Consider the following 25351-nt stretch of genomic DNA (forward strand, 5'->3'; position numbering starts at 1 on the left):
TGGACCTCCAACCGCAAATTCAGGGCCTATGTAAACGCAAGTTTTACAATAGATAAACCCAATATCTTTCTGTTGCTATTCCCAAATCCCAATCCCAACATCTTCTCTGTGAAGAAAAAAAAAATCTCAAATTCTGAAGGATGACACATGCCAATCATTAAGCAGTAGCTGAAGGAAAAGATTTTTCATGAGGGCGAGTCAGCAGAGTTGTGTCGTTTGTCTTATTAAAAACAGGCAAGGCCAAAAGCAACTAAACTAAACGGAACACTTTCTAGTTTAGGACTGGTAATGTAAAAAATCAAACCAGAGAAGAGACAAGCTTGTGAACAGAACTGTTGAACAAAATGCACAGATGTGTAATTCTTATCTAGTCAATTATAACTGAATACAAATTGTTACCAACAATTATTACTAAGTCTTAAATTTGAATGCTGATATAGTTTATCAACTTAATGTTTGCTTATAACTGTCATGTTTATGCTTTCCAAACTATTGCATGTTTGGATTTGACTCTAATACCATTTTTCTGACATTATTAACACTGCATATTTTAAGTTTCCTACTGCAGTGTGTCATTAACCAGGATGGTGACACCCAATGGCAGTAAAGAGTAAGGCATTTTTTTTTTACCAACTTGTTGCCTGAAAAGAGATTTTTTTTCTTTTTTCCCCAATTCCATCTGGTCTCTCCCAACTACAAATAGGTGCTTTTCTATTGCACTCTTTGTGGTGGAACAGGAGCCCTTAATCTGACAGTTGATTTGAAAATGTGGGTCTGTGATGCAGTCACCTCCATGCAAGTCCAGCTGTTTGTACAGAAGATCTGTGTATCCGCAGTTGGCTGCACTCCTTTTGTGTAAAGGTGCTTGTATAGCGGCGCTGGTTTGGTTCGGGTTCCACTAGAGTGGCCTCCTTGAGCTGGCTTCCTGTGTTTATATTGCTATATCAGTTAGATAGAATTACATAGAATCTACAGCACAGAAACAGGCCATTCAGCCCAACTGGTCTTTGCCGGTGTTTATGCTCCACACGAGCCTCCTTCCACCCGACTTCATCTCACCCAACCAGCATATCCTTCTGTTCCTTTCTCCCTCATGTACTTAACTAGCTTCCCCTTAAATGCATCATAAATTCTCTCTTATCCCTGTGGAAAACACACAGGGGTGAAATTGGGTGCCTTTGCGCCTCCCGCTAATGAGGCGTAAATGGCTTTGCGACCAGGCACGGCGCTGGCATCGACTTCCGCCATATTCGGCGGGAGGTTTGCTACGGCGTTGCGCTCCAATCTATTTCGCCCCGAGATCGTGACATCATCACCGTGCACTTTGCCCCGGTAGCGCCCCCAACCCAAAATTGACTACCACCCCCTGCAGCAGCACCGGGCGAAAACACACACAGCTGTAGGAGGCGTGCGTCGGGCAGCCGGCCGCTTCGGGGGCGATGATTAAAGGCGAGGTGGTCGAGGTAAGTGGGGGAAAAAAAACTTACCTTTCTTCTTTTTTTTTCCGCCAGTTCCTGCCCCCAATTGATCAGCCCGGCACTCTGCTTGAGCATTCGGCTGATCGCGCGGGATCGCGGCTGCCCTGGTGGTCCAGGTCGGTACTTTTTAAATTGCAGAGCCTGCAGCGATGGCCTTTCCCTTTAAGGGAGGGAAGGAGCCTTTGAACGCGGCAGTGCTGCGCGGCCCAGTGTGCAGCGCTGCTGAAGTCTCCGCTCTGTGCCGTTAGCGCCCTCAGAAAGAAATGGAGCGCTTGATTTAGCACTCCACTTTCCTCTTGGGGCGCTAAAACTCAATTTTGCGGTCGCCGGCGCTAATTAGCGCCCAGGTGATGTTAGCGCCCCAAAATGGTCGATACCAAATTTTTCCCCCACAGACCCAGTTTTTCCTGCATGAACAAGTCTGTTAAGTGATCTGGATTTAACAATGTAAACACCCAGAGCCCGCTCACAAATGCCAGTGTACCAGGATATCAAACTGAGACAGTGCCTGTATAAAAGCAGCTTGAACGTGCGAGCTGTACTGCTGTTGGCTTTAACACTTCTACTCATTTAAATATTAGCAACACAATAATCAACGTGTTCTGTTATTTTGCTAATACCTCAGTGAGCAGAAGCGATAAAGACCTAATGTGCAAAATGTTCAATTTCTACTTCCCACATCTTCGTTTATACGAAAAGAGAAATATTGACTTCCATACGTTATGTTAGTCTCAGCTTGAAGTTTGGCTTGAAGCCCTGTGCCAGATGCCTGACTCGGCATGTGATCAGCATTCCCTTCACAAATGGCTGGTTTATCCATCTGTACAGAGATGTGTGCCATGTAAAAAACGTGTTTCAATGTTTGAATACATTTTTGTTTGTTTGTTCCCTGGCTGTGGGTGACGCTGGCAAAGCCGTATTTTTTGCCAAGCCCTAATCTCCCTGAATGTAGCAGTTGAACAATAGGACGTGCGGAATTACCCCTCGCCCCGTCCAACAGGTTACAGAGTTTGGACTTGAGACTTATGAGAAATTACATCAGACACACGGGTTCTGCCTTTAACCTTTTATTGCTCCTGGTTGCGGGTCAGGTGGAGCTCTGAGATCAAGAGATCTCTGAAATCGGGGATCTCTAAAATCGGGGGGGGGGAGGAGGATCTATGAAATTGGGCGATCTATAAAATCGGGGGGCTCTGAAAACAGGGGGCCTCGAGAGTGGAGAGAGGGAAATGGAAATGGAAATGGGGGCCTCGAGGAGAGATGGCAACTGGGGAATCTGGATTCAGGGGAGAGGGAGACTGGAGAAATGGGGATGGGGTAGAAAGGGAAACTCGGGAATGGGGGCTTGAGGGGAGATGGAGACTGGGGGATCAGGGGAGAGAAAAGAAGATTGGGGCATTAACAGCTAGGCAGGAGGAATGGGGATGGGGGATCAGGGGAAGAAAGGGAGACTAGGGAATGGGGATCAGGGGGAGATGGAGTCTGGGGAATGAGGGCTCAGGGAGACTGGGGAATGGTTTGGGTGTGGGGCTCAGCATTTCCCGCAGAGCCGGGTGCAGCAAGAAGGTGGTAAGTGGGAGCGGCACTGAGAGTGGAACAGCCAGTTAAAGGTGTAAGTGAAACCTGGGGACCTTACTGTGGGTAAACCGTGAAAGGTTATTTCCACTGGTAGCAAATGGGGAACTAAGGAATGGAGACAAAGGAAGAAACAAGGGGGTCGGGAGGAGGAAGGTTCTTGAATAGAGGGCTATTAGACCATAGGATCCTTCACCACGTGGCTATTGAGATAGAGATAAAACTTCATTTCAAAGGGAACGGGTTAAATATTTTATCATGTGATCAAATCTCCAGGATTGCCTCCAACCAGAATTGGTAAACCTAGAGGAGTGGCAGGTTCCCCTCAGGTCATTAGTGGGTTTTTGTATTAATCGGAAAGTTTTCGAGGTCAGTTTTTTGTTACTTGTCCACAAGTTTATTGAATTCAGTTTCACAAATTGCTCGGGTGGACTGGTTGTCCACTACAATACCATTTGAACAATGTGAATAGTTGACTAAATTCCTGGTTAAAAAAAAAATATTCTTGAGACAAATACTTTGGAAAATAGACAAAGGATTGTAGATAAAAGGTACACTCCCCTGCTGATAGTGCTGGTGCAAGTGGAAATGGATTGAAGCATCAACGAGCCAGAGCACAGTGAGACAGAACTCAAACAGGATTTGAACAGAAAGACATTAATAATGTGAGTGATCCAATTGTACAAAGATAATGAGCTAATTGGATAAATTACTTAAAGCATGCTCAGATTAGATTATCATTTTTTTTTTAAAAAGCTTTTTATATCCCCTTTGTATCCTGACATTGTCTGCTTCACAGACCTGAACACAAGTAGATCCAAGTCTCTTCGAACTAAGATAGTTTTATTGAACTGTACAAATGGCCGACTGTGTATTTTGTCAAATGAATAAGATCTATTTGTTGAAGTATACAGGACTTTCACTCACTCACTCACTATTCCTTGCTGTTGTCATGTTACCTGCCATATTCCTCATCCATTCTGCACACCTGCACGTATACCATCAACTGGGAATCATAAACCGCAGTCGGAAATGCCACCAAATCACATCGCTACAAAGAACTGAAAATGAGCTAGTGCACTTGTGATCAAAAGTGACCTTGAGCATTTGTCCTTTTGAAATCCGGGCAGTGTTTTTCTACATGTGCTAGCTTCTGCAGATAATATTTCCAATCTTCGATTTGTATATATAATTCATAGTGCCTATTGAATATATCACTGTCAGAAATTGCTTTAAGAAATTACTTTCTTGTATTCCTGAACGAAGGTAGATAATTTTTCCTAATTAATCGTATAGACTGAGCAGAATGTCATCTTGGTATTAATGAGCAGTGAATCACGCAGCAATTATCATGCAAAATATAAAAAAGATATATGTGATGAAGTATTATCGGCAATACTCCAGGATCATTAAATTGAGTTTTTATCCATTTCCACAGATAAATTCCCAGATTGTTTTCAGGTGATGGATGAATCAGTAAAGACTGTTTCCCTCCTGAATTTGAGGGAAATAATCCATGAAATTTCCCATTGTTTTACCAAAAACTGGATCTGGAAATATGTGGCCATTGCATTTGTCATGACGGCATGTACATCGTATGCTGCATGTGCCGCACTGGCATCGTGGATGTGATGTGTGCTGAGCACTGGGCCAGATTTTAGGCAAATGAAGCTGGGCAATTTGGATTTGGGATTTTTTTTTAAAGGGGACCTGAAGCATCTCAAGGTATTGTTGCGACGTCAACATTCTTTATACCACAGCTAACATTAGACCTCCATTCCTAGTTAGGTATGGAGCATGGACAGCAGTGCGCTAATGCTGTAACCACACTGATCATCCCCTGAAGACTGAGAAGCTGATATTCTGATGGTTTTCAGTGGAATGCTCCTAGCAGAGTGGGACCTAAATGCGCTGATGCCTGAAGACTCCAGCCCCCACCCTCCCAAATTGCAGGGACGGGTCATTAACATAGACTGGACAGAGTTCTGCCACCTGCTTGGGTGCTTCGGCATTGCCTGATCTGAACTGCCCTTCAAAGGCAGAGCAGCTCACAACAGCTCTATTTGAGTTTCCTGAGGCCCATCCTAACCCAAAGAAAAAACGCTGCTCTGAAGGGAACCATTCCGATACCTCAGAAAGGTAATCAGTCTCCTCTGGGAATGATTACTATCCCCTTCTAAAGGTTTTGATCCTTTCCCCATCATATACTTATCTAGCTAAGCATTAAAATGGATGTCACTGTGGAACTATTGAACCATATAAAAATCAGGATTGTAAAATCTTGTGATGCTTGCCATCATTTCAATGACCACTAACTGGTCTGGTATTCGCAACGTTCTGAGCTAAAAATGTGTCTTTTAAAATGTAATTCATGTGTTACTTTATACTGAGTTGCTGAGTAGCTTAGTTTGCACACTGTCTCGGATGCAGAATTGGAAAAGGCTTATTTGTATTCCCTGAACTTCTTTTGATCTCTTATTTATGCAGTTCTTTAGGAAACATATACAGGATATTACTAAACCTAAAGGCTTGTTGTGGTGAGAGATTTAACTTGTTCACACCCGTTTCAAACAAAATTCAGTTAGTTCGAGAGGTTTCATGTATAAAATCACAAAAGTCTTTCATTGGGCAGCATTCCAGTCCATAATAAGTGTTGAAATATTGCAAGATTTTTAATGGTTACCTGCCCAGGAGATTTACTTAGAAGAAAAGCCAGAATGTCCAATATCCCAGATTGTGGTCCAGTTTGGAAACTATGACTTGCCCATTTTCGCAACTCTTTTCAGCTCACTCTGTGGTCAGTGTGCCAAGTCCTTGAGAAACCCTGTGCAAGAGACCCTAGTTGTGCTTGGGCTACTTTTCTTGTTCCAGGTTTTCAAAAGCAGAGATTAGATAGTGGCTAAACAATGATCAAAAAGGTAATGGTGCAGAAATTCCGATCCCTACAGGTGTGTACGCACTGTGTACTCACCCGTAGGGACATCGGAAATGCCGGTTTCAGGCATGCGCTGGAAACCGGCATTTCCGATCTGTCAAGAAAGCTCTTGACAGATCCTCCGGCTGCGCTGGAGCAGGGCCTCTGCGGGTGGAGAGTTCCGCTTTTTGGAGACCCTCTGCCCGCAGGAAACACTTACAATTCTTGCGCCTGGTGGATAAGAGTTGAAAAAAGTAAAAAAAAAAAAAAAAATTTTTTTACACTGATTTATCATTTAAAAATACTTTAAAGAAAGGTAAGTTTATTTTTAGCCCCATTAAAAACTTTAATTATTTTTTTCAAAAATTTAAATTTTTGTTTAAAATAGTTAATTTATGTAATTTCAAGTCATTTTAAAAATGTGATTTAAAAAAAAAAAATTATTTAAAGTTTTACTGTTTTGGGGGTGATCTCTATTCATACATGTGACAGGTCAAGTGTATGAAGGGAGATTCCCTTCTCTGATTGGCTCCCCATGGCCCACGTGATCCCAGGGACGCTGCAAACTACCTGCGCCTCTGGGATACGTGGACCCTGCGCACCGGCAGTTTGGAGAGGCCCAGCATCAGAATTCTGCGCCTCCCAGGAGCCCTCCGGTCTTGGCGCAGATTTTTCCAGATTGCAGCCCTCCGCCCGCAGGAGGCCTGCGATCGGAATTTCTGGGCCATTAATTTGACGTGCCTAAGGCCAGCATAATACTATATCTCATTAATGATAAATGGTGATAAATGGAAAAACCTTGATAATCTGATTTCCCCCTTAATGTTAATCATTAACTATGATCATTCTAGTAAATGATCAATTAAAAAATGTTGTTTAGGTGAACAGTATCAAGGCTTTTTATTTCCCCGTGGGAAGAAAATCTCACATTTCCAATACAATGCCAGGATTTTGGAATACTAAAATACTGCGATTATGAAATAAGAGTCTCTGATCTCACACAGTGTTGCTCACTGGTAGCCTGGGGTCTGGAGCAGGGTTATACTGTTCAGCTATTATCCTGGCCTGTCCTGTCCCTTTAAGACTGCTGCTCAAATATTTCCTGGGGCAATCCAGGAAATTATAGCTACTTGTAACGATAGCTGATAGCAGCTGAGGTCAATGAGAGATCAGGAAATTGCTTGTAAATTTTAGGCTCCAGGTCAGAAGAGGCCAGGGTGGCATTCTTCCTCTGTTAAATGTTTGCATCTGTAACAGAGTATGATCCCTGGAGTATGACATCTGGGACCATGATAGAAGCATGCTACCTGCAAGACTTCGAATATACTAGCTGATATCCCATGGTGTTGCTCACAGCAAGTTGATGGTTTTATAAGAACAAAGATGTTGTGTATTATCAAGGACCAAAGTTGGGATCTGGGAACACTGGTTAGGAGTCTGGGATCTGGCAGTATTGGCATGTGAGCTTGCGGCCTAGTGGTACTTTGAGCAGGTCCAAGGTCTATGAGCACTGGAAGGGAGCTCTAGATCTAGGAGCACTGCAGAGGAATTTGAGGAGCATTGGGACAGGCCGTGAGATCTGGGATCACTGGAAAATTGTTCCTGGGTTCTGGGAACACTGTGGAGCAAGGCTACCAGTGTCTGGGAACATTGGGTACAGGCATGGATCAGGGAGAACTGACAGGAGGGACCTGGGAGTATTGGATGCAGACTTGGGATCAGAGAACAGTAGGAGAAGTGTTTTGGGGTATGGGGGAATTGGGTGGAGGCCTGGAATTTGGGAGCACTGGGAAGAGGTCTGGGAACATTGGGATTGGTCCTGGTGTGCAGGAGCATGGAAGGGCAGTATGGGGGTTTCTGTGAACACGAAGAAGTTCCTGGGAGCTTGGGGCTGAAGTTCCAGGAGCATTGAGGAACCTGTGTCCTCACTAGTCTTGAGGTGCTGGGGTCTGACAGTACTGGAGATTGTAATGACCACTTATGCTTGATGTTTAATTATCATATTTCCTTAGAAGTTCCTTATTGGAGGCTTGTCCATCTGCTTTCCTTGCATTTGGTTCATACATTCTGTACCGATCCAGTTTTGATTTTTGTCACTGTTTTATGAATATGGAATTTGAGCCAATCATGTGCAAGTATAACACACATATTTCATGTAAAACGGTGTGAGGGAAATGTATGACATCAGAGGTGTGATAAACCACAAAATATGCAGCGTTTTATATATAGGGAGAGAGTTTTAGATTCCAGCTCCGAATAGTCCACAATGAAATGCCTGACTTTCTTATTTTTGCATCTGTAATAAAGTGCGACATCTGAAATGTGATGGATGTACACTGTATGGGCCGGATTTTGCTCTCCGCGACAAACGATTGTTTGTTACACTTACACTTACCCTTGCCCACAGACTTTCTATGGGGTTTTGCACTAGAACTTACTGTACATTAGAGAACCAAAAAGTGCAGTGCCCTCTACAGGGCAACTGGAACCTGCGTGACCAAGGCAAACTCCTTAGCCAATCAAATTGAAGAATCGGTAACGAGCAGTGCAGAGCCTGAACCAGGAAGTGTAAGTTAGAATAGTGAATTCAATGTCAAATCAGGTACAGAAAGCAAAATAGAGAGGGAAAGAAAGACTGGATTAGGAGAGAGAGATAAAAGAGACAAAGAAAAAGTTAAAAAACTTGTTTTTATTTTTTTTTAAATCTCCAACAATAATTAAAATCTGAAGCCATGGTGTGGAGATGCCGGTGTTGGACTGGGGTGAACAAATGTAAGAAGTCACACAACACCAGGTTATAGTCCAACAGCTTTATTTGAAATCACAAGCTTTTGGAGCGCTGCTCCTTCGTCAGGTGAAGTGGAGAGATGCATAAAGACACGGCTTATATAGTCAGAGAATAATGTCAGATGTTTACAGGTAATCTTTAAATGACGTGCTAGTGTGTTTGCTGATTGGGGTTTGTCGAAAGATAGGTTCCTAAACCATTCCATTGTCCTGTCAATAAAAAGATTCTTTTTTTTTAAGTTGTTTTGAATATGTTTCCTTTTTAAGCATTCACGGTTGCTAATCTGCTACTTCTTAAGTTTGTTTAGCTAAAAGAATAAATAAATGCCTAAAAAAGACAATTCAACAACTGTGTACCGATACCGTATAACACTGATATGCATTCAAATGTTTAATCCATGGCAACAACAACTTGTATTTATATAGCGCCTTTAACATAGTAAAATGTCCCAAGGTGCTTCACAGGAGTTTTATAAGACAAAAAATTTGATACCGAGCCACATAAGGAGAAATTAGACAGGAAAGAGGTAGGTTTTAAGGAGGAAAGAGAGGTGGAGAGGTTTAAGCAGGGAATTCCAAAGCTTGGGGCCTAGGCAGCAGAAGGCACGGCCAGCAATGGTTGCGTGATTATAATCAGGGATGCTCAAGAAGGCAGAATTAGAGGAGCGCAGATATCTTGGTGGGGTTGTGGGGCTGAAGGAGATTACAGAGATAAGGAGGGGAGAGGCCATAGTGGGATTTGAAAACAAGGATGAGAATTTTGAAATCAAGGCGTTGCTTAACCGGGAGCCAATGTAGGTCAGCGAGCACAGTTCGATGGGCAAACGGGATTTGGTGCGAGTTAGGACACGGGCAGCTGAGTTTTGGATGACCTCAAGTTTATGTAGGGTAGAATGTGGGAGGCCAGCCAGGAGTGCATTGGAATAGTCAAGTCTAGAGGTAACAAAGGCATGGATGAGGGTTTCAGCAGCGGGTGAGCTGAGGCAAGGCCGGAGACGGGCGATGTTACTGAGGTGAAAATAGGTGGTCTTAGTTATGCTGCGGATATGTGGTCGGAAGCTCAATTCAGGGTCAAATATGACACCAAGGTTGCGAACAGTGTGGTTCAGCCTCAGACAGATGTTTGGCAGGTAAAACAAAGCACTGGTAGAACAGTTTTAAATAAAGTTATCAAGAATCATCTATGGAGTGACGGAAAGTACATGGGCCAGTGGCTGCGCTGCTTCTGATTTTCCGCTATGCTCCGTGTGGTCTATTCTAATTAGAAATGCAGGAAAATATGGAATAAGTTATCAACGGCAAGATCGGTGTGCTAGACAACAAAATTGATGGTCTACATCTCCCATTTCACGAAAATCTGGACGCTTGTATTTTTTGTAGCAGAGCAGTGAGCAATTGCTCCTTGAAAGAAAGACTTGCATTTATATAGCACCTTTCACAACCACCGGATGTCTCAAGGCGCCTTACAGTCAATGAAGTACTTTTGAAGTGTAGTCATTGTTGTAATGTAAGAAATGCGGCAGCCAGTTTGTGCACAAGCAAGCTCCCACAAACAGCAATGTGATAATGACAAGATAATCTGTTTTTTTTGGTTGAAGGATAACTATTGGCCAGGACACCAGGGATAACTCCTCTGCTCTTCTTCGAAATAGTGCCACGGGATCTTTTACGTCCACCTGAGAGAGCAGACGGGGCCTTGGTTTAACGTCTCATCTGAAAGACGGCACCTCCGACAGTGCAGCACTCGCTCAGCACTGCACTGGAGTGTCAGACTAGAATTTTGTGCACAAGCCCCTTGGAGTGGGACTTGAACCCACAACCTTCTGACTCAGAGGCGAGAGTGCTGCTCACTGAGCCACAGCTGAAGCTAGCTTTTCAATCATCTAAGAGTTAATGTAATTAAAACCAATCAGTATTTATCTGGGATTCACCGGTTAGTTTCTGCTGTGAGAAATCTGAATCAGAGGTGCGCAGAACACTGCAACTGAAATGGATACCTGATAGCTTTTGGCTTATCACAGACTTCACCAGCTCAAGACTGGCTCAGCACCATTGCTCCCAATTGACAACCTCGGGTCATATTGCTTGCTTGTAAAGTGAGTTGACAGAAACTGTTTACTGCATTGCAGTTAAATAAATGCAGGATTCTTTCCACTGGAAAATGTTCTACAAACTATGTTGGCTTTACTGCTTATCTGAGCAGACTCCGGGGATCCCTTTAAGAAGCACTGGTTTGGCTGCTTTCTGCTTAACGTCAGAAGGTGAGTCTTGCCAGCTACGTCATAGGACCCTGTTGTGTTGAGTAATGAGGTGCCCTCCCATTTTCAGTGGGAGTGTTGGCCACCAATTTCGAGGCCAGCTCAAAAGTGGCAACCAGTTGGCTTGTGGTGGGAAGTAATTTTTTTTAGAAACATAGAAAAATAGGAGCGGGAGTAGGCCATTCGGCCCTTCGAGCCTCCTCCACCATTTAATATGATCATGGCTGATCCTCTATCTCAATACCATATTCCCCCTCTCTCCCCATACCCCTTGATGCCTTTTGTGTCTAGAAATCTATCTATCTCCTTCTTAAATATATTCAGTGACTTGGCCTCCACAACCTTCTGTGGTAGAGAATTCCATTAGGGTTTTGGTCTTGCCAACTCTCCATTTCCAGTGGAAAATGGGACAGTGGAGAGACCAAAATTGCCCCCGAGAAATCAGTGTGCCGTTATTAAAAGTGTTGTGCATTAATATTGAGGATTGGATGGTCGCATTTATTTGTTACCTAGTTTTGTGGCTTACACACATAAGATCCACAGGAGAATCAGCACTTGCATTCCAACTGAATTATCTGCAGAAATCATTAATGGGAGAAATGTAACATTTGAGTGAAGATTTTGAAAATATATTTTGCTTCTGTTTGGATTCCTGAGAATAAACTGAATTGTTCTGGACTGAATTGCTGCATTATTTCTCAGTATAACATGCGGGGCTGATTGCCGTTTGATAGAAGATAAGATTAGGAGGGCATCGTATGTCGCTGCCACTCGTAATTTCATTTTTCTTCATGATGCATGTCATGCGACTGGATGATGGGATACTGTATCAATGGTTTTCCCATTGAGGGATTTTGCCCCAACATTTCAGCTGGCAGATAGTTTTTCAATGGTCGTTTTTCAACAGCCTTATGTTGTCCGGGATGGGCTTGATTGTGTGTAACTATCCATCACAGTATATTTGCTCTTCAGACCATTTAACAGTGATAAATTTGTACAATGTGAAGGAGCTCCACAGGTAACTGTCTCTGATAACATATATCAGATTCTGATCTATCTCATTCAGTTAGACAAGACTAAAGAGAGAAAATGATCTTATATCGGTCAGATATGAAAATGGTTAAACCATTTTCTTTTTCATGTTCCCACTCTTGTCAACACACTTCCTGTAAATATTCTGCGGAAATGTGAAAGACACCAGCTGCTATCTTTATCTGTGGTCCTGTAAAGCTTTACATTGGAGAGTCAGGTTCAGTATTTTATTTTAAATAGAGATTAACGTTGAGTGTTTTTAGAAGTTACCTCATTTTACAGAAAAATGTGTAAAAGAATCTGGTGGCGTCCAGTTCAATTATTTCTGATAATTTTGGCTCCGAATGTTCAGACCTTTTATATAAAAAGAAAAAAAACTGCAAAAGCTGAAACTCTGAAATAACACCAGAAAATTCTGGAAACACACAGCACATCTGGAAAGAGGAAAGTCTGCTTAAAATTCTGGTTGTAGACTATTTTTCAGAACTGAAAACTGAAAGATAAGCAAGCTCCTCGGTAGTGAAAAGATTGGGGAGGGAGGAAACTAGACAGCAGATACTCCAATCGCTGAGAGGCAATTAACGTTTTGAATGACCTGCAAACTGCTCAATGGAGAAGCAGGAACCTGTTAAATGACGCAGAAGTTCCTCACAGAGAGCATTACTCTCTTGGGATTAAGGAGACTGAGAAGACGACAGAAGGTTGTTTCTGTGTGGTACTTCACAGAATTCTAGGGCAACAATGTAGGTGTTCAGTCATTAACCTGGTGCTGGCAATATGCTGCCAACCTTAACATCTCTCATGGCATGAGGAGAGTGCTACTGGTGGCTTGCCTCTGGTGGACATTGTGCACCATTTTGCCCTGCAAGAAGATTGAATACATGAGGAGAAGGCTAGCAGTTGAAGAGCGTGTATCAACTGAAGTAAGAGATGTGGGGGGTATCAGCCTGTTAAAGTGGAGGAAGAGGTTTTAGGGTTGGGCATGTAAGTAGTTGCTGTTAGGGGAGCTGGGTAGCCATAGTGTAAGATGCCATGCTTGAACCTTCGCACCCCAAACCCCTTAACCAGAGTGCATTGTGAAGGACTATTTGTGCAATTGTAGTTTTAAGAGGGTGAAGAGTGTGCTGGTGCCGAGGTTGGGCAAGGAAGTAAAGGGAGGGTATCTGGTGTGTAACCTTTCCTGCCATAGTGAGGTTGATGAACTTCTTCCAGTACTGGTTGGCAGTCCTGGAGGTGATTGAGTTGGTACTCAGTATCAATACCACCTACCTCCAGGTGGCATGAGTGACATAGCTGGCAGTCCTGCTGGCATGGACACCTCGGAGTCTGTGCCTCCTTAACTCAGTTTCCTCAAGGAGGGCTTGGAGGACTGAATCAGAAAACAATCTGTGTTCTGTGCCTAGGTGCCATGCCCTGCTGCCTTGTGTGCTGCTTGCTCAAGAAGGTCCCGCTGTAGATATTCTCAAAGTATGATTACAAAAAGATTGATGAGTGACGTTATCTGAGAGTCAAATGAGTGATCCAAGCACTGCTTCTTCCTTGCCGGGTTGTCCCCCAGTCAGCTGCTGAAGTGTGAACTGTCTTTATATAGGCTGCACCCCAGTTTCCATGCATTATAGCAGCTTACACCTGTTACAAGGATTTACACCAATGACCACTCCAATGGAGCTGACCCAGGAAAACTTGTGTAAATAGCTCTCCTGACCATCGACAGGCACAAATCTTTTTTTGAAAGGTGTAACAGTGGCGCAACTCACTCTAATAAGAAATGAGCTGATCTCAGTTATGTACATTGGCTGCCTTAACTATACGGCCCTGATATTCTGCCCTGTTGTGCCTGGGGAGCACTCAATCCCTGGGCGCGACAGAGAGGAAAAGGGGGCAGGGACCTATGACATTTGAGATCTGCCTCTTTACACTGCCTTAAGTTTTCCTGGGCTTCCCTAAACAGGCAGAGCAAAGCCTGTGCCTGCAATAACACAGGCTCAGTGTTGTGATGTAAATCAGGCAGGAGGGGATGTTTCCGGTCCTCCCATCTCAATTTCCTGGTGCTGGTGCTGTGCCTTCCATGGGATCCCTCTGATAGATATCAAGGGGAAGAGAATCCTAAAGTTAAGTTTTGGCTTTCCTTTTAAGGGACCCAACAGATCTTTGGACCTTTGGACCTTTCCCACATTACAACAGTGACTACACTCCAAAAGTACTTCATTGGCTGTAAAGTGCTTTGAGATGTCCGGTGGTCATGAAAGGTGCTATATAAATGCAAGTCTTCCTTTCTTGAGGCTTTCTGGCTGCTGTTCTCCAACAGTAGTCAGAAGGCCCTAAGGCAGGCAGCCAGATCTGCCTCTGAGGCCTGAAGTTGTGCATCCGATTCTACCTCCAATTCCTGGTGCTAGGGCCCGGAGGGTGGGGTGTGGGCCGGCACCAGGGGTGCAACTACCAGATTCAGGTACATGACGTTGAGGCGGCCTGTACAGATAGAACACACTTTGATGCGCTTTGCCAGTCCTGCGCTCGGGCAAAGTAGGGAGGGAGAAATATTGGGGCCTGTATCTTTAAAAAAAAACCTGAGGATGGAATTTTCCCAGTTGTCCTTCAGTGAAGAAAAAGGCCATGCCAGGTGTGTTAGAAGTGCTAAGTAAACTCCGTCTGGGTTAAAGGCTAACTAGTTGATATATGCATTAATGGGTATTCATGAAGGGCCTTTAGATCTTCACTGTAACCATGGAGACAGTTTAGTAAAGGCACATATAAAGGTTGTTTGGAACTGGAGTTTATGAAGCCAAAATGTAAGTGTTTGGTTTGGAGCAAAAATAACAGTTGGGTATAATGTTCATGTTTGGAATTTGTTTCAACTAAAGTTTGCCAAACTAACTAACCACTAATAAAAAAAAAGGATATTCGGGGCATTACATTTGATGACTGATACGGCAGATGGCCAGGGGCTGTGAAACTATCAGTAATGAGAATCAGGATGAAGTTGCAATGTTGGGGCTGTCACATCAACACCACACTGTAAATCTGTGTGTAGCTAGAAACAGAAAAGGCTGAAAACATACAGCAAGTCTGTCAGTGTCTCAAAAAGAAAAGTTAATGTTTTGGTTAGTCAGCTTTGAACAGAACTTATTGAAACATTAACTTCTCTCTTACAAATGTTGGCTGAGCTGTTCTATGCTTCCAGCATTTGAACTTTTTAGTACTTCATTGGTGTAAAGTGCTTTGGGGCTTCCTGAAGTTGTGAAAGGCGCAATATCCCCTTGGCATTCAACGGAATTACCATCGCCGAATCCCCCACCATCAACATCCTGGGGGTCACCATTGACCAGAAATGGACCATCCACATAGATACCGTGGCAACAAGAGCAGGTCAGAGGCTAGGTATTCTGCGGTGAGTGTCGCACCTCCTGACTCCCCAAAGCATTTCCACCATCTACAAGGCACAAGTCAGGAGTGTGATGGCATACTCTCCACTTGCCTGGATGAGTGCAGCTGCAACAACACTCGAGAAGCTCGACACCATCCAGGACAAAGCAGCCCGCTTGATTGGCACCCCATCCGCCACCTTAAACATTCACTCCCTCCACTACCGGCGTACCGTGGCTGCAGTGTGTACCATCTACAAGATGCATTGCAGCAACTCGCCAAGGCTCCTTCAACAGCACCTCCCAAACCCGTAACCTCTTCCACCTAGAAGGACAAGGGCAGCAGGCGCATGGGAACACCACCACCTCCAAGTTCCCCTCCAAGTCACACACCATCCTGACTTAGAAGTATATCGCCGATCCTTCATCGTCGCTGGGTCAAAATCCTGGAACTTCTCCCTAACAGCACTGTGGGAGTACCTTCACCACACAGACTGCAGCAGTTCAAGAAGGCAGCTCACCACCACCTTCTCAAGGGCAACTAGAGATGGGCAATAAATACTGGCCTTGCCAGCAATGCCCAGATCCCATAAGCGAATTAAAAAAAATATATATAATTGCAAGTTCTTTCTTTATTTCAGATTTCCAGCATTTGCAGTTTTATACCTATTTTCTAAGTATGGACGTTGCTTATTTGCACTCAGCGACATATAAATGACAGTATTTCTCAGTGCAATAATATTTTAGAGACAGCAATGAGCCAGCATTCTGATTTTTGGAAGAGCCATCTTAGACTTCAAAACATATAGTGGGTTTTGGACATATTTATCTGGGATTAGGCTGTGTTTCCTTGGACATTGTCTCCTGCGTCTCCTCTTTAATGTAGATACAAAGAGCAGGGTTTTCTCATGACATTCTCTAAGGGGGCTACTATTTTAAAATTGTAACTTGTGCAATACTAAAAGCAGGTACATTTAAAGTGCGCAACTAATGATTTAAAAATGAAAAGAAATATCAGAATTTAGTGAATTTGTCATTTAATACAATACGGTATTGAGGGCAACAGACTAAAAAAATATTGTTTGCTTAACCTTATAAAGTCATGATCGGTTTCTGCCTGAAGACTGCTGATTATTTATTCATGACATCATTTGGTGCGGCAAAATGGGCCCACTCTTGTTCCAACGTTACCATTTAAAGTAACCTTGCATTGACGTGACATCAGAAAAGACCTCAGCAAGGTAAATTGAGAATCTACTGTGGAATAAAACCAAGACTTAAGCATTTAAAACACATATTTCTACAGCCAATATTACAACTGAGTTTTAAAAAATAATAATATTGTGGTGTCTTCTGTAATGAATATTGAACTTTGTAGCAGGCTGGTGCACAACTAACTAATCACTGTTAACAGAATCCTCAGCCTCCCCACTGAGTTAATTCAATAGTTTTTAATACGTGATTTAATTTGATAAACAAGTGAATTAGTTGGTACGTCATTTTGGGATGAATCTGTATCAGAAAATGCTGGAGATATACAACAGATCAGCCAACTACTGTCAAGAGAACAGACAGTTTAACATTTGGGATGTGTAGCCAACGGTGTTTCTGCCAGGATTCCATAAATACTTTCTCAACTGAAAGACATACACAGTGTTACGCTGGCATTAGAGTAAAAACTGCTCAATATTTAATGTGGGGTTAAGTGTGTAATCATTGTTGAATGAAGCTTGTTCTGTTCTTCAATAAATTACGTACTGAACAATTCAGAACAACGCAAAATAAAGCAAAACTAATACCCCACCGTCACTAGACCAGTCTTTACAGGAGAGTTGAATAGCACAGCAACAGCAATGATTCCTGGTAAAACTTGCTTCCCTTTCCAGTGAAGCATGTTTTATATGAATGTTAATCAGTTGGCAGAACTCTAAAGCTATTAGTACAGTATATGGTATTGTTGTGGACACGAGGAATTCCACCTCAAGTATCTCTATAACTGTCGATTCCCCCTTCTCAGCAGATATTGATCAAGCTCCCTTTTAAATGGGCCAATTAACCCCAAATCAGTTATCTTCTCTGGGAGTCTATTCCATGTGGGTATGTCAGTAAAGGCTGCAGGTTGATTTGTGACTTTGAGAATCTCAGATACGAGAATAACTGAATTCCAGGTTGTTTTGTGATGGACAGCTGACTCTCAACTACTCTCATCTTCTTTCCCTGGACTGGAGCTGAACTTGGGTGCAGGACTATAACTGACATATTACTGGAGAACATATAAGGGTTTGTTTGCTTTGAAGTAGTTGGTTTAAAGATCATTCATCTAACACCCATTTTATTTGCATTTTGTTTGCAGTTTGTGGCTGTGACTTGGCCAAAGGTGGATTTTTCATGAAGAACAGTGATTACCTTTGTACCCTGGACTACCAGCGGCTGTACGGAACTCGTTGCCAGGGCTGTGCAGAGTTCGTGGAGGGGGAAGTAGTTACGGCACTGGGGAAGACCTACCACCCCAAATGCTTTGTTTGTTCCATATGCAGGTAAGACTACATATAACACCAGCAAAATATGATGAAAAACTGCAAACCTCATAAGGCCTTTTCATTCAGAAATATTCTCGATACTCAGAACCATGGCACCGTAGAGATTTACAGCTCAGAATCAGGCCATTTGGTCAATGTGCCAGGGTAATCTGAAACTAATCCCACTGCCCTCCTCTCGCCCCATCACCCTGTATCTGCTCTGCTTCAAGTATTTATCCAAATTTCCCTTAAATGATGCAATGGCCTTTACCTCAACTATTCCCTGTGGCAAGGCATTCCAGGTTCCAACAAAACGGCATGAAGACATTTCTCTGAACCCCTCTCCTCACTCTTAGCAATAATGTTAAATTGATGACCTTCTGCCGCTGACTCTCCAACCAGAGGGAATGGTCTTTCCTTATTCACTCTGTCAAAACCGTTCATCAGTTAGAAAATCCCTGTTAAATCTCTTAGTCTTCTCTGCTCCCATGGAGATAGTCTCCATATCTCAAGTTTTTGCTGATAACTATGGCTCATCCCTGGCATCATCCTGGTGATTCTACACTGTACGCCAAGACTTTAACATCCTTTCAATAATGGAATGCCAAAAAATGTCAGGCGGAAACCGAGTGGCCGGGCAGTTAAAATCGCCTGTGGGAATTACCCACTGTCTTGCCGTGGGTTTCCGATTCTAACACCAGGCTAACCTAGTGGGAGGAGGAGTCGGGCCAGAAAAGGCCCGAAAAGGTAACCAGTTTTCCTTTTATCGACTTTCTTTGTGGGTCCCACAAGGAGAGTTTAGACCACCCCCACCTCCAACCACCCGCCCAGGGCTTCTCCATGCCCCCGACCTTGAGGCCCGCCCGAACCCTCTCTCAGGCACTTACCTGAGTGCTGGGGACCGTTCCTTCGATCCCCGGTGGGAACCTCCTGCGGTCCAACATTCCGTTCCCACCCCCCCCGCCCACTGACCAGCTGCCCATTCTCACTGGTCTCAGGCGGAAGAGTGACCGAGTTAAAATCGGTTAGATTTATCTGGTCAATAAAGAATATGGAACTTACCCATTAACAGCTATGGAACAAGGCGATATGTTTGAAGCTCTGTCGCTCTCCTGAATGTATATGAAGTAAAACTCCCGTAGATCTGGTACATCAGCCACACGCACATCTGTGATTTTATGTTCTTTTAATGCATAGGAGTGACTTGCGCTGGTTTTTAACCTGAAAGAGGGAATTGATTTATATACAACAACAACTTGCAAGTTGTTGATTTATGTACAGTTGGTATCGGGAATGTTTCGTAGCTGATATTGCCAGATACCAAATATACAGCAAGATTCACTGATTCATTTCCCAATCACAGTGGAACCTGCTGTAGTAAATTGAATGATTATAAGCTAATCCAGTTTATCATACAGTTGCTGTGATTTCCTTACTGGCACTACTTCTGCTGTAGCCTCTACTTGACATGCCTTGTCAGAAAACTCTGGTTCTTGTAATCCTTTAATCAGTGGGGAACTGCATCCACTAATGTGTAATGGAAAAAACAAACCCTAAAGGATTAGGAGAGTAATAACTTCATCCCTTGAAATGTTTAGAATAACATTTTTATATTACACACTCAGGCCACCTTATGAAACCTACTTTAATATGTCCCATTGTAAAATTACACTTTTAAAACGATGATCTGAATGAAAAGAACGCAGTATAATAAATGGCGTAACTTATCTGTGATTGGCAAATGTAATGGTGTTTTCACAACTTGAAAGATCAGTATAATTTATGTTTGACAATCGTGGATGAATTATTCTCTATTATTAGATCAGGATAATATTTTCCATGTTTAAGAATAAGCTGGAAGAGCATCTTTGACAGCAGTGCATGTCATTACCGTTTGAATACATTCAATCTGATTTTGTAAAGGGTGAGCCTAGAAATTGGTCTATGCAGTGCTCATTTTTTCGAACACTGCTCGGACTACTAACACCCCAAAATGGCGGGCCGGAAGTGAGCCGCTTGCCATATTGGATAAGGATACCTAACAGGCGTTCTTTTCCCACGCCTCAGTCAGGCAGAATCTCATTGAAACGTATAAAATTCTGACAGGGCTAGACAGACTGGATGCAGGGGGGATGTTTCCCCTGGCTAGGGGGGGGGATGTCTAGAACGAGGGGTCACAGTCTCAGGGTAGGACATTTAGGACTGAGATGAGGGTGGTGAACCTGTGGCATTCTCTACCACAGAAGGCTGTGGAGGCCAAGTCACTGAATATATTTAAGAAGGAGATAGATAGATTTCTAGACACAAAAGGCATCAAGGGGTATGGGGAGAGAGCGAGAATATGGTACAGTAAACTCTTTCTTATCCAGCACCTATGGGACCAGGACGGTGCCGGTTGATGAAAAATTCTGGATAACAGAGGTATACCTACCACGGCAATTTTTAACACAAACAAAAATAAAAACCACTGACTAACTCGGCCACCGCGGGAGACTCGGACTCGGGAAAACGAGTGCTGGATGGATTCAGCAAGATTACCGGTTATCTATTTTGCTGGTTATTAAAGTATTCCGGATGATTAAGTGCCATTTAAACAAGAGTTTACTGCATTGAGATAGAGGATCAGCCATGATCATATGGAATGGTGGAGCAGGCTCGAAGGGCCGAATGGCCTACTCCTGCTCCAATTTTTCTATGTTTCTATATTTCTAAACCCTTTGCATATGCAAATAAGGGGCCTCATGCCTGTTTGAGGTCTCCGCTCCAAGATAGGTTTGCCCTGTCTTGGGGGAACCCAACCCCAGGGATCGCCTGCAACAAAGAAGTTTAGTAACTTGTGATGTGCCTAATTAGACCATTTCCCCCCCCACCCCAGGGAGTACCTGAGCGTGGCCTTAAAAGGACAAAGCAAGTTAAATACAGTGCCATCTTGGCTAAACACCAACACACTATTCCAGACTTCTCACCACCTCTCAGCAATGCCACAAGAGTTCATATCTTAATGTTACACTGCTCATAGGCTACTGTTTTCCAATAGGTCAAGGATTATGGATCAAGACTATGTGGAATGAAATTACATTACAGAAATCCTGACCTGTGATTGTTGCTAATTTTACTAAAGTCAACTTCTTGGCTCACCCTCCATACATTTCAGCTTATCCAGAGCTCTGCTGCTTGTATTCTATTCTGCAGCAAGTCCCGCTCACCCACACAATGTCCTTGCTGACCTACATTAGCTTGCATTTTATTAGATTACAGAAATGGAATGGGCTAATATTACTGGCTTTCAGACGCTTAGTGCCTCAAATTTAACATTTTCATTCTTGTGTTTAAATCCCTCCATGGGCCTCGCCCCCGCCCGATGTTTGTAACCCTCTCGAACCCTACAATCCCGCCCTCAAGCTCTCAATTCCTTTTCTCTGGCCTTTTGTGCATGTCCCAACTGTATGTTCTAGCATCGGTGACTGCCTTCAGCTGCCTAGGCTCCACACTCTGGAATTTCCTCCTTAAACCTCTTTATTTCTCCTCCTCTGTTCCTCCTTTAAGACCCTCCTGAAAACCTACCTCTTTGACCAAGCTTATGGTCGCCCTCCTAATATCTCCTTTGGTTTGATGTCCATTTTTCCTCATTCCTCTGTGAAGCACTTGGAGATGTTTTTCTACAGTAAAGGTGCTATATAAATGCAAGTTGTTGTTGTGGAGATCATTCTATTTTATACATTTTTACATAGGGATAGTTTCACAACAACATAAAGTATTTTTTTTTTAAATAGTAAATCCTTAATTTTATCATCTCATTACTAAAACTAGCTCGGCTCCTGCTCTGGTCAGAACTGTTCACCTTGTTGACATGTTTATACATTTACACTGAGTTGTCTTCTCGTTCTGTTTTCATGCCTTGTGCTTTTCGTACAGTCAGACCTGGTTAATCTGCACGCATTGGGGAAAACCCAATTGTATTAGACATTAAAAATAAACAGACTCGTGGCGCATCAATTCATTGCACCTCTTTTATTGAAATCAAATCCTCATCATAAAATTACACAAAGCATGTAAAAATATTACAGTATCTTGGCAAAAAAAAATTATGTTCTGTTTCATTTGTTGTATAGTCTGACTGTCCAACTTAAGAAGATTGTTGAATTAACTTTTTTTGCTCTTACCTATTGAGATTTTCCTTGTCCTTATTCTCACTATAGCATCTTTCTCTCACATTGGAAAAAACGTCCTCAGCTGACTCGGTAACATCAGAAAGTTGTCTTTCTTTGCCACAATGTTGGGAAACCAGTCTAGAACTTCCCTTGTCATTGTCCATAATGATGCATTCTGCTCCTTGCCCTGAGAGTCATGGCTCAGTTGGTAACATTCTTACCTCTGAGTCAGAAGGTTGTGGGTTCAAGTCCCACTCAGAGACTTGAGCACAAAATTCTAGGCTGACTCTCCAGTGCAGTGCTGAGCCAGTGCTACACTGTCGGAGGTGCCGTCTTTCGGGAGAGACGTTAAACCGAGGCTTCAGCTGCCCTCTCTGTAAAAGATCCCAGGGCACTGATTTGATTGAATTTTTCGAGGGGGTGACTAGGTGTGTGGATGAGGGTAGTGCAGTTGATGTAGTCTACATGAACTTCAGTAAGGCTTTTGACAAAGTACCGCATGGGAGACTGGTCAAGAAGGATCCATGGGATCCAGGGCAATTTAGCACATTGGATCCAAAATTGGCTTAGTGGCAGGAGGCAGAGGGTGATGGTCGAAGGTTGTTTTTATGACTGGAAGCCTGTGTCCAGTGGTGTACCGCAGGGATCGGTGCTGGGTCCTTTGCTGTTTGTAGTGTACATCAATTATTTAGATATGAATGTAGGAGGTTTGATCAGTAAGTTCGCAGATGACACGAAAATTGGTGGCGTGGTAAATAGCCTCAGGCTACAGGACGATATAGATGGGTTGGTCAGATGGGCAGAACAGTGGCAAATGGAATTTAACCCTGAAAAGTGTGAGGTAATGCATTTTGGGAGGACTAACAAGGCAAGGGAATACACGATGAATGGTTGGACCCTAGGAAGGACAGAGGATCAGAGGGACCTTGGTGTGCATATACATAGATCCCTGAAGGCAGCAGGACAGGTAGATAAGGTGGTTAAGAAGGCATATGGGATACTTGCCTTCATTAGCCGAGGCATAGAATATAAGAGCAAGGAGGTTATGATGGAGCTGTACAAAACGCTAGTTAGGCCACAGCAGGAATACTGTGTGCAGTTCTGGTCGCCACACTATAGGAAGGATGTGATTGCATTAGAGAGGGTGCAGAGGATATTCACCAGGATGTTACCTGGGCTGGAGTGCTTCAGCTATGAGGAGAATGGACAGGCTGGGGTTGTTTTCCTTAGAGCAGAGAAGGCTGAGGGGGGACCTGATTGAGGTGTACAAAATTATGAGGGTAGATAGAAAGGAACTTTCCCCCTTAGTAGAGGGGTCAATATCCAGGGGGCATAGTTTCACAGTAAGGAGCAGGAGGTTTAGAGGGGATTTGAGGAAAAACTTTTTCATCCAGAGGGTGGTTGGAATCTGGAACTCACTCCTGAAAGGGTGGTAGAGGCAGGAACCCTCACAACATTCAAGAAGCATTTAGATGAGCACTTGAAGCGCCATAGCATACAAGGCTACGGACCAAGTGCTGGAAGATGGGATTAGAATAGACGGGGCTTGATGGCCTGCGCAGACATGATGGGCCGAAGGGCCTCTTTCTGTGCTGTATAACTCTGACTATTTTGAAGAAGAGCAATGGAGTTCTCACCGGTGTCCTGGCCAATATTTGTCCCTCAACCAACACCACCAAAAGCAGACAATCTGGTCATTATCACGTTGCTGTTTCTGGAAGCATGCTGTGCACAAATGGTCTGCCGCATTTCCAAATAACAGTGACTACACGTCAGAAGTACTTCATTGGCTGTAAAGAGCTTTGGGACGTCCCAAAGTCGTGAAAGACGCTGTATAAATGCAAGTCTTTATTTCTTTCTTCAAATAGCTGAGTAGCACATGGGACTCTCAGAGCTGAGTGTGCATTGCTAAGTGCAACAGCAGCTGGTTACTGTACCTTCAACAATTACACTTCACTCACTGGTACTTTAAACAGCTGAACAGTGCATAAGAAGTGGCTGAGCAGCAAATTGGGGACTTACAAATAAACGTTATGAGTTTAGCTAGCTTCTACCCTGCACCTAGCGACCACATTCATCACAGTGACTATGATGCTGAGTCAAACCACTAGAGTGTTAATTGGCTTTTATATTAAAGAAACAAAAAGAAAGGGGCTCTGATATTTGGTACAGGTACTCGTTTAAATATGGATTCAGAAGCCGAGGTGTACATCTTAACCATTTAAAAAAAAAGATCCAGGTTGATAAACGATATTACGGCCCTCCAGATATACCGAGCAATAGACCGTGGGTTAAAGAGGCACAGCTGTACTTCAATCACTCTGCTGGCTGCCAGATGAAAGCTTCAACTCCTCTTTAGGAAGTAGCTTTTTTTCCCGCTGCACACTGCTATTCAGTAATCGGCAACACTGTTTCTTCTTCCTGTTTTCCAGGCGCCCTTTCCCAGCAGGGGACCGTGTGACTTTCAATGGAAAAGACTGTCTGTGCGAACGCTGTGCCCAGCCAAAGTCTTCCAGTCCCAAGGAGATTGTCAGTAGCAACAGTGAGTACACATCGGGGAGAAAATCAGCCAAGTTTCAGATAGCAATGGGAAAACCACTGCTTTGCTTCCAGCCAATTGGATGTGACACTTATAAGATGTTCTGGAAAGCTGTATTAAGGCTGACTGTGAACTGAATAGGTTCCTCATTCTCCAAGGTCCCAGGTACATGAGTTAAATGATTAGTGTTTGCCAATAGGTTGTGCTTTAATAATTGTTTCACTAGTTTTTTCAGGATAATGGCAGAAAGTACCTTATCCATAATTTAGTCAGGAAGATTGGTAAATTGTGCTCGAACCTATGGTAGCAAATGGTTGCCTGGTCATTGAATCCATTTGCTAATTTCTGGCCTTGTGTCAACACCACATTCTGGGAAATTCCAAATCATTATTTTGAAATCCTGTTGAATTAATTTCTCGACTGGCAACTAATCCACTAAATATCAGTTATACGAAAAGCCATTAGAAAAACAGTCCTACCTAGATCAACGATATTCAAACCAGAAACTTGCAACTTACACCGTAAACTTTACATTAATAAGGCCAATAAATGCAAGCCAGAATGATTAAATCATTGCTGGAGACAGAAGGCGTTGGGATAAGGTCGATGCCGCATGTATTACTGAACTGAAACTTTATCTGAATACCAATTTCGTATTGAAAATTATAGTAAACAAAATCTCATTTTTAAAGAAGATTTGCTACAGTTCCTTTTTTCTTTCACAGAAGAGAATACA

General features: G+C 43.2%; 1 protein-coding gene across 8 annotated transcripts in view; it reads left to right on the forward strand.

Moving 5' to 3' along the window:
- The window catches only part of ablim1b (actin binding LIM protein 1b), a 468612-nt gene that overhangs the window by 259660 nt on the left and 183601 nt on the right, over nucleotides 1-25351 (forward strand). For all 8 annotated transcript variants that reach the window (XM_085994431.1, XM_085994434.1, XM_085994436.1 and 5 more), the window contains 2 exons: nucleotides 17760-17943; nucleotides 24509-24618. In XM_085994431.1, the coding sequence (XP_085850557.1) occupies nucleotides 17760-17943; nucleotides 24509-24618 (294 nt within the window). The remainder of the gene's footprint in view (nucleotides 1-17759; nucleotides 17944-24508; nucleotides 24619-25351) is intronic.

The sequence above is a fragment of the Somniosus microcephalus genome, chromosome 8 (assembly GCF_052327205.1).
Source record: "Somniosus microcephalus isolate GS21.2 chromosome 8, FLI_Smic_1.0, whole genome shotgun sequence".
NCBI classification, from domain to species: Eukaryota; Metazoa; Chordata; class Chondrichthyes; order Squaliformes; family Somniosidae; genus Somniosus; species Somniosus microcephalus.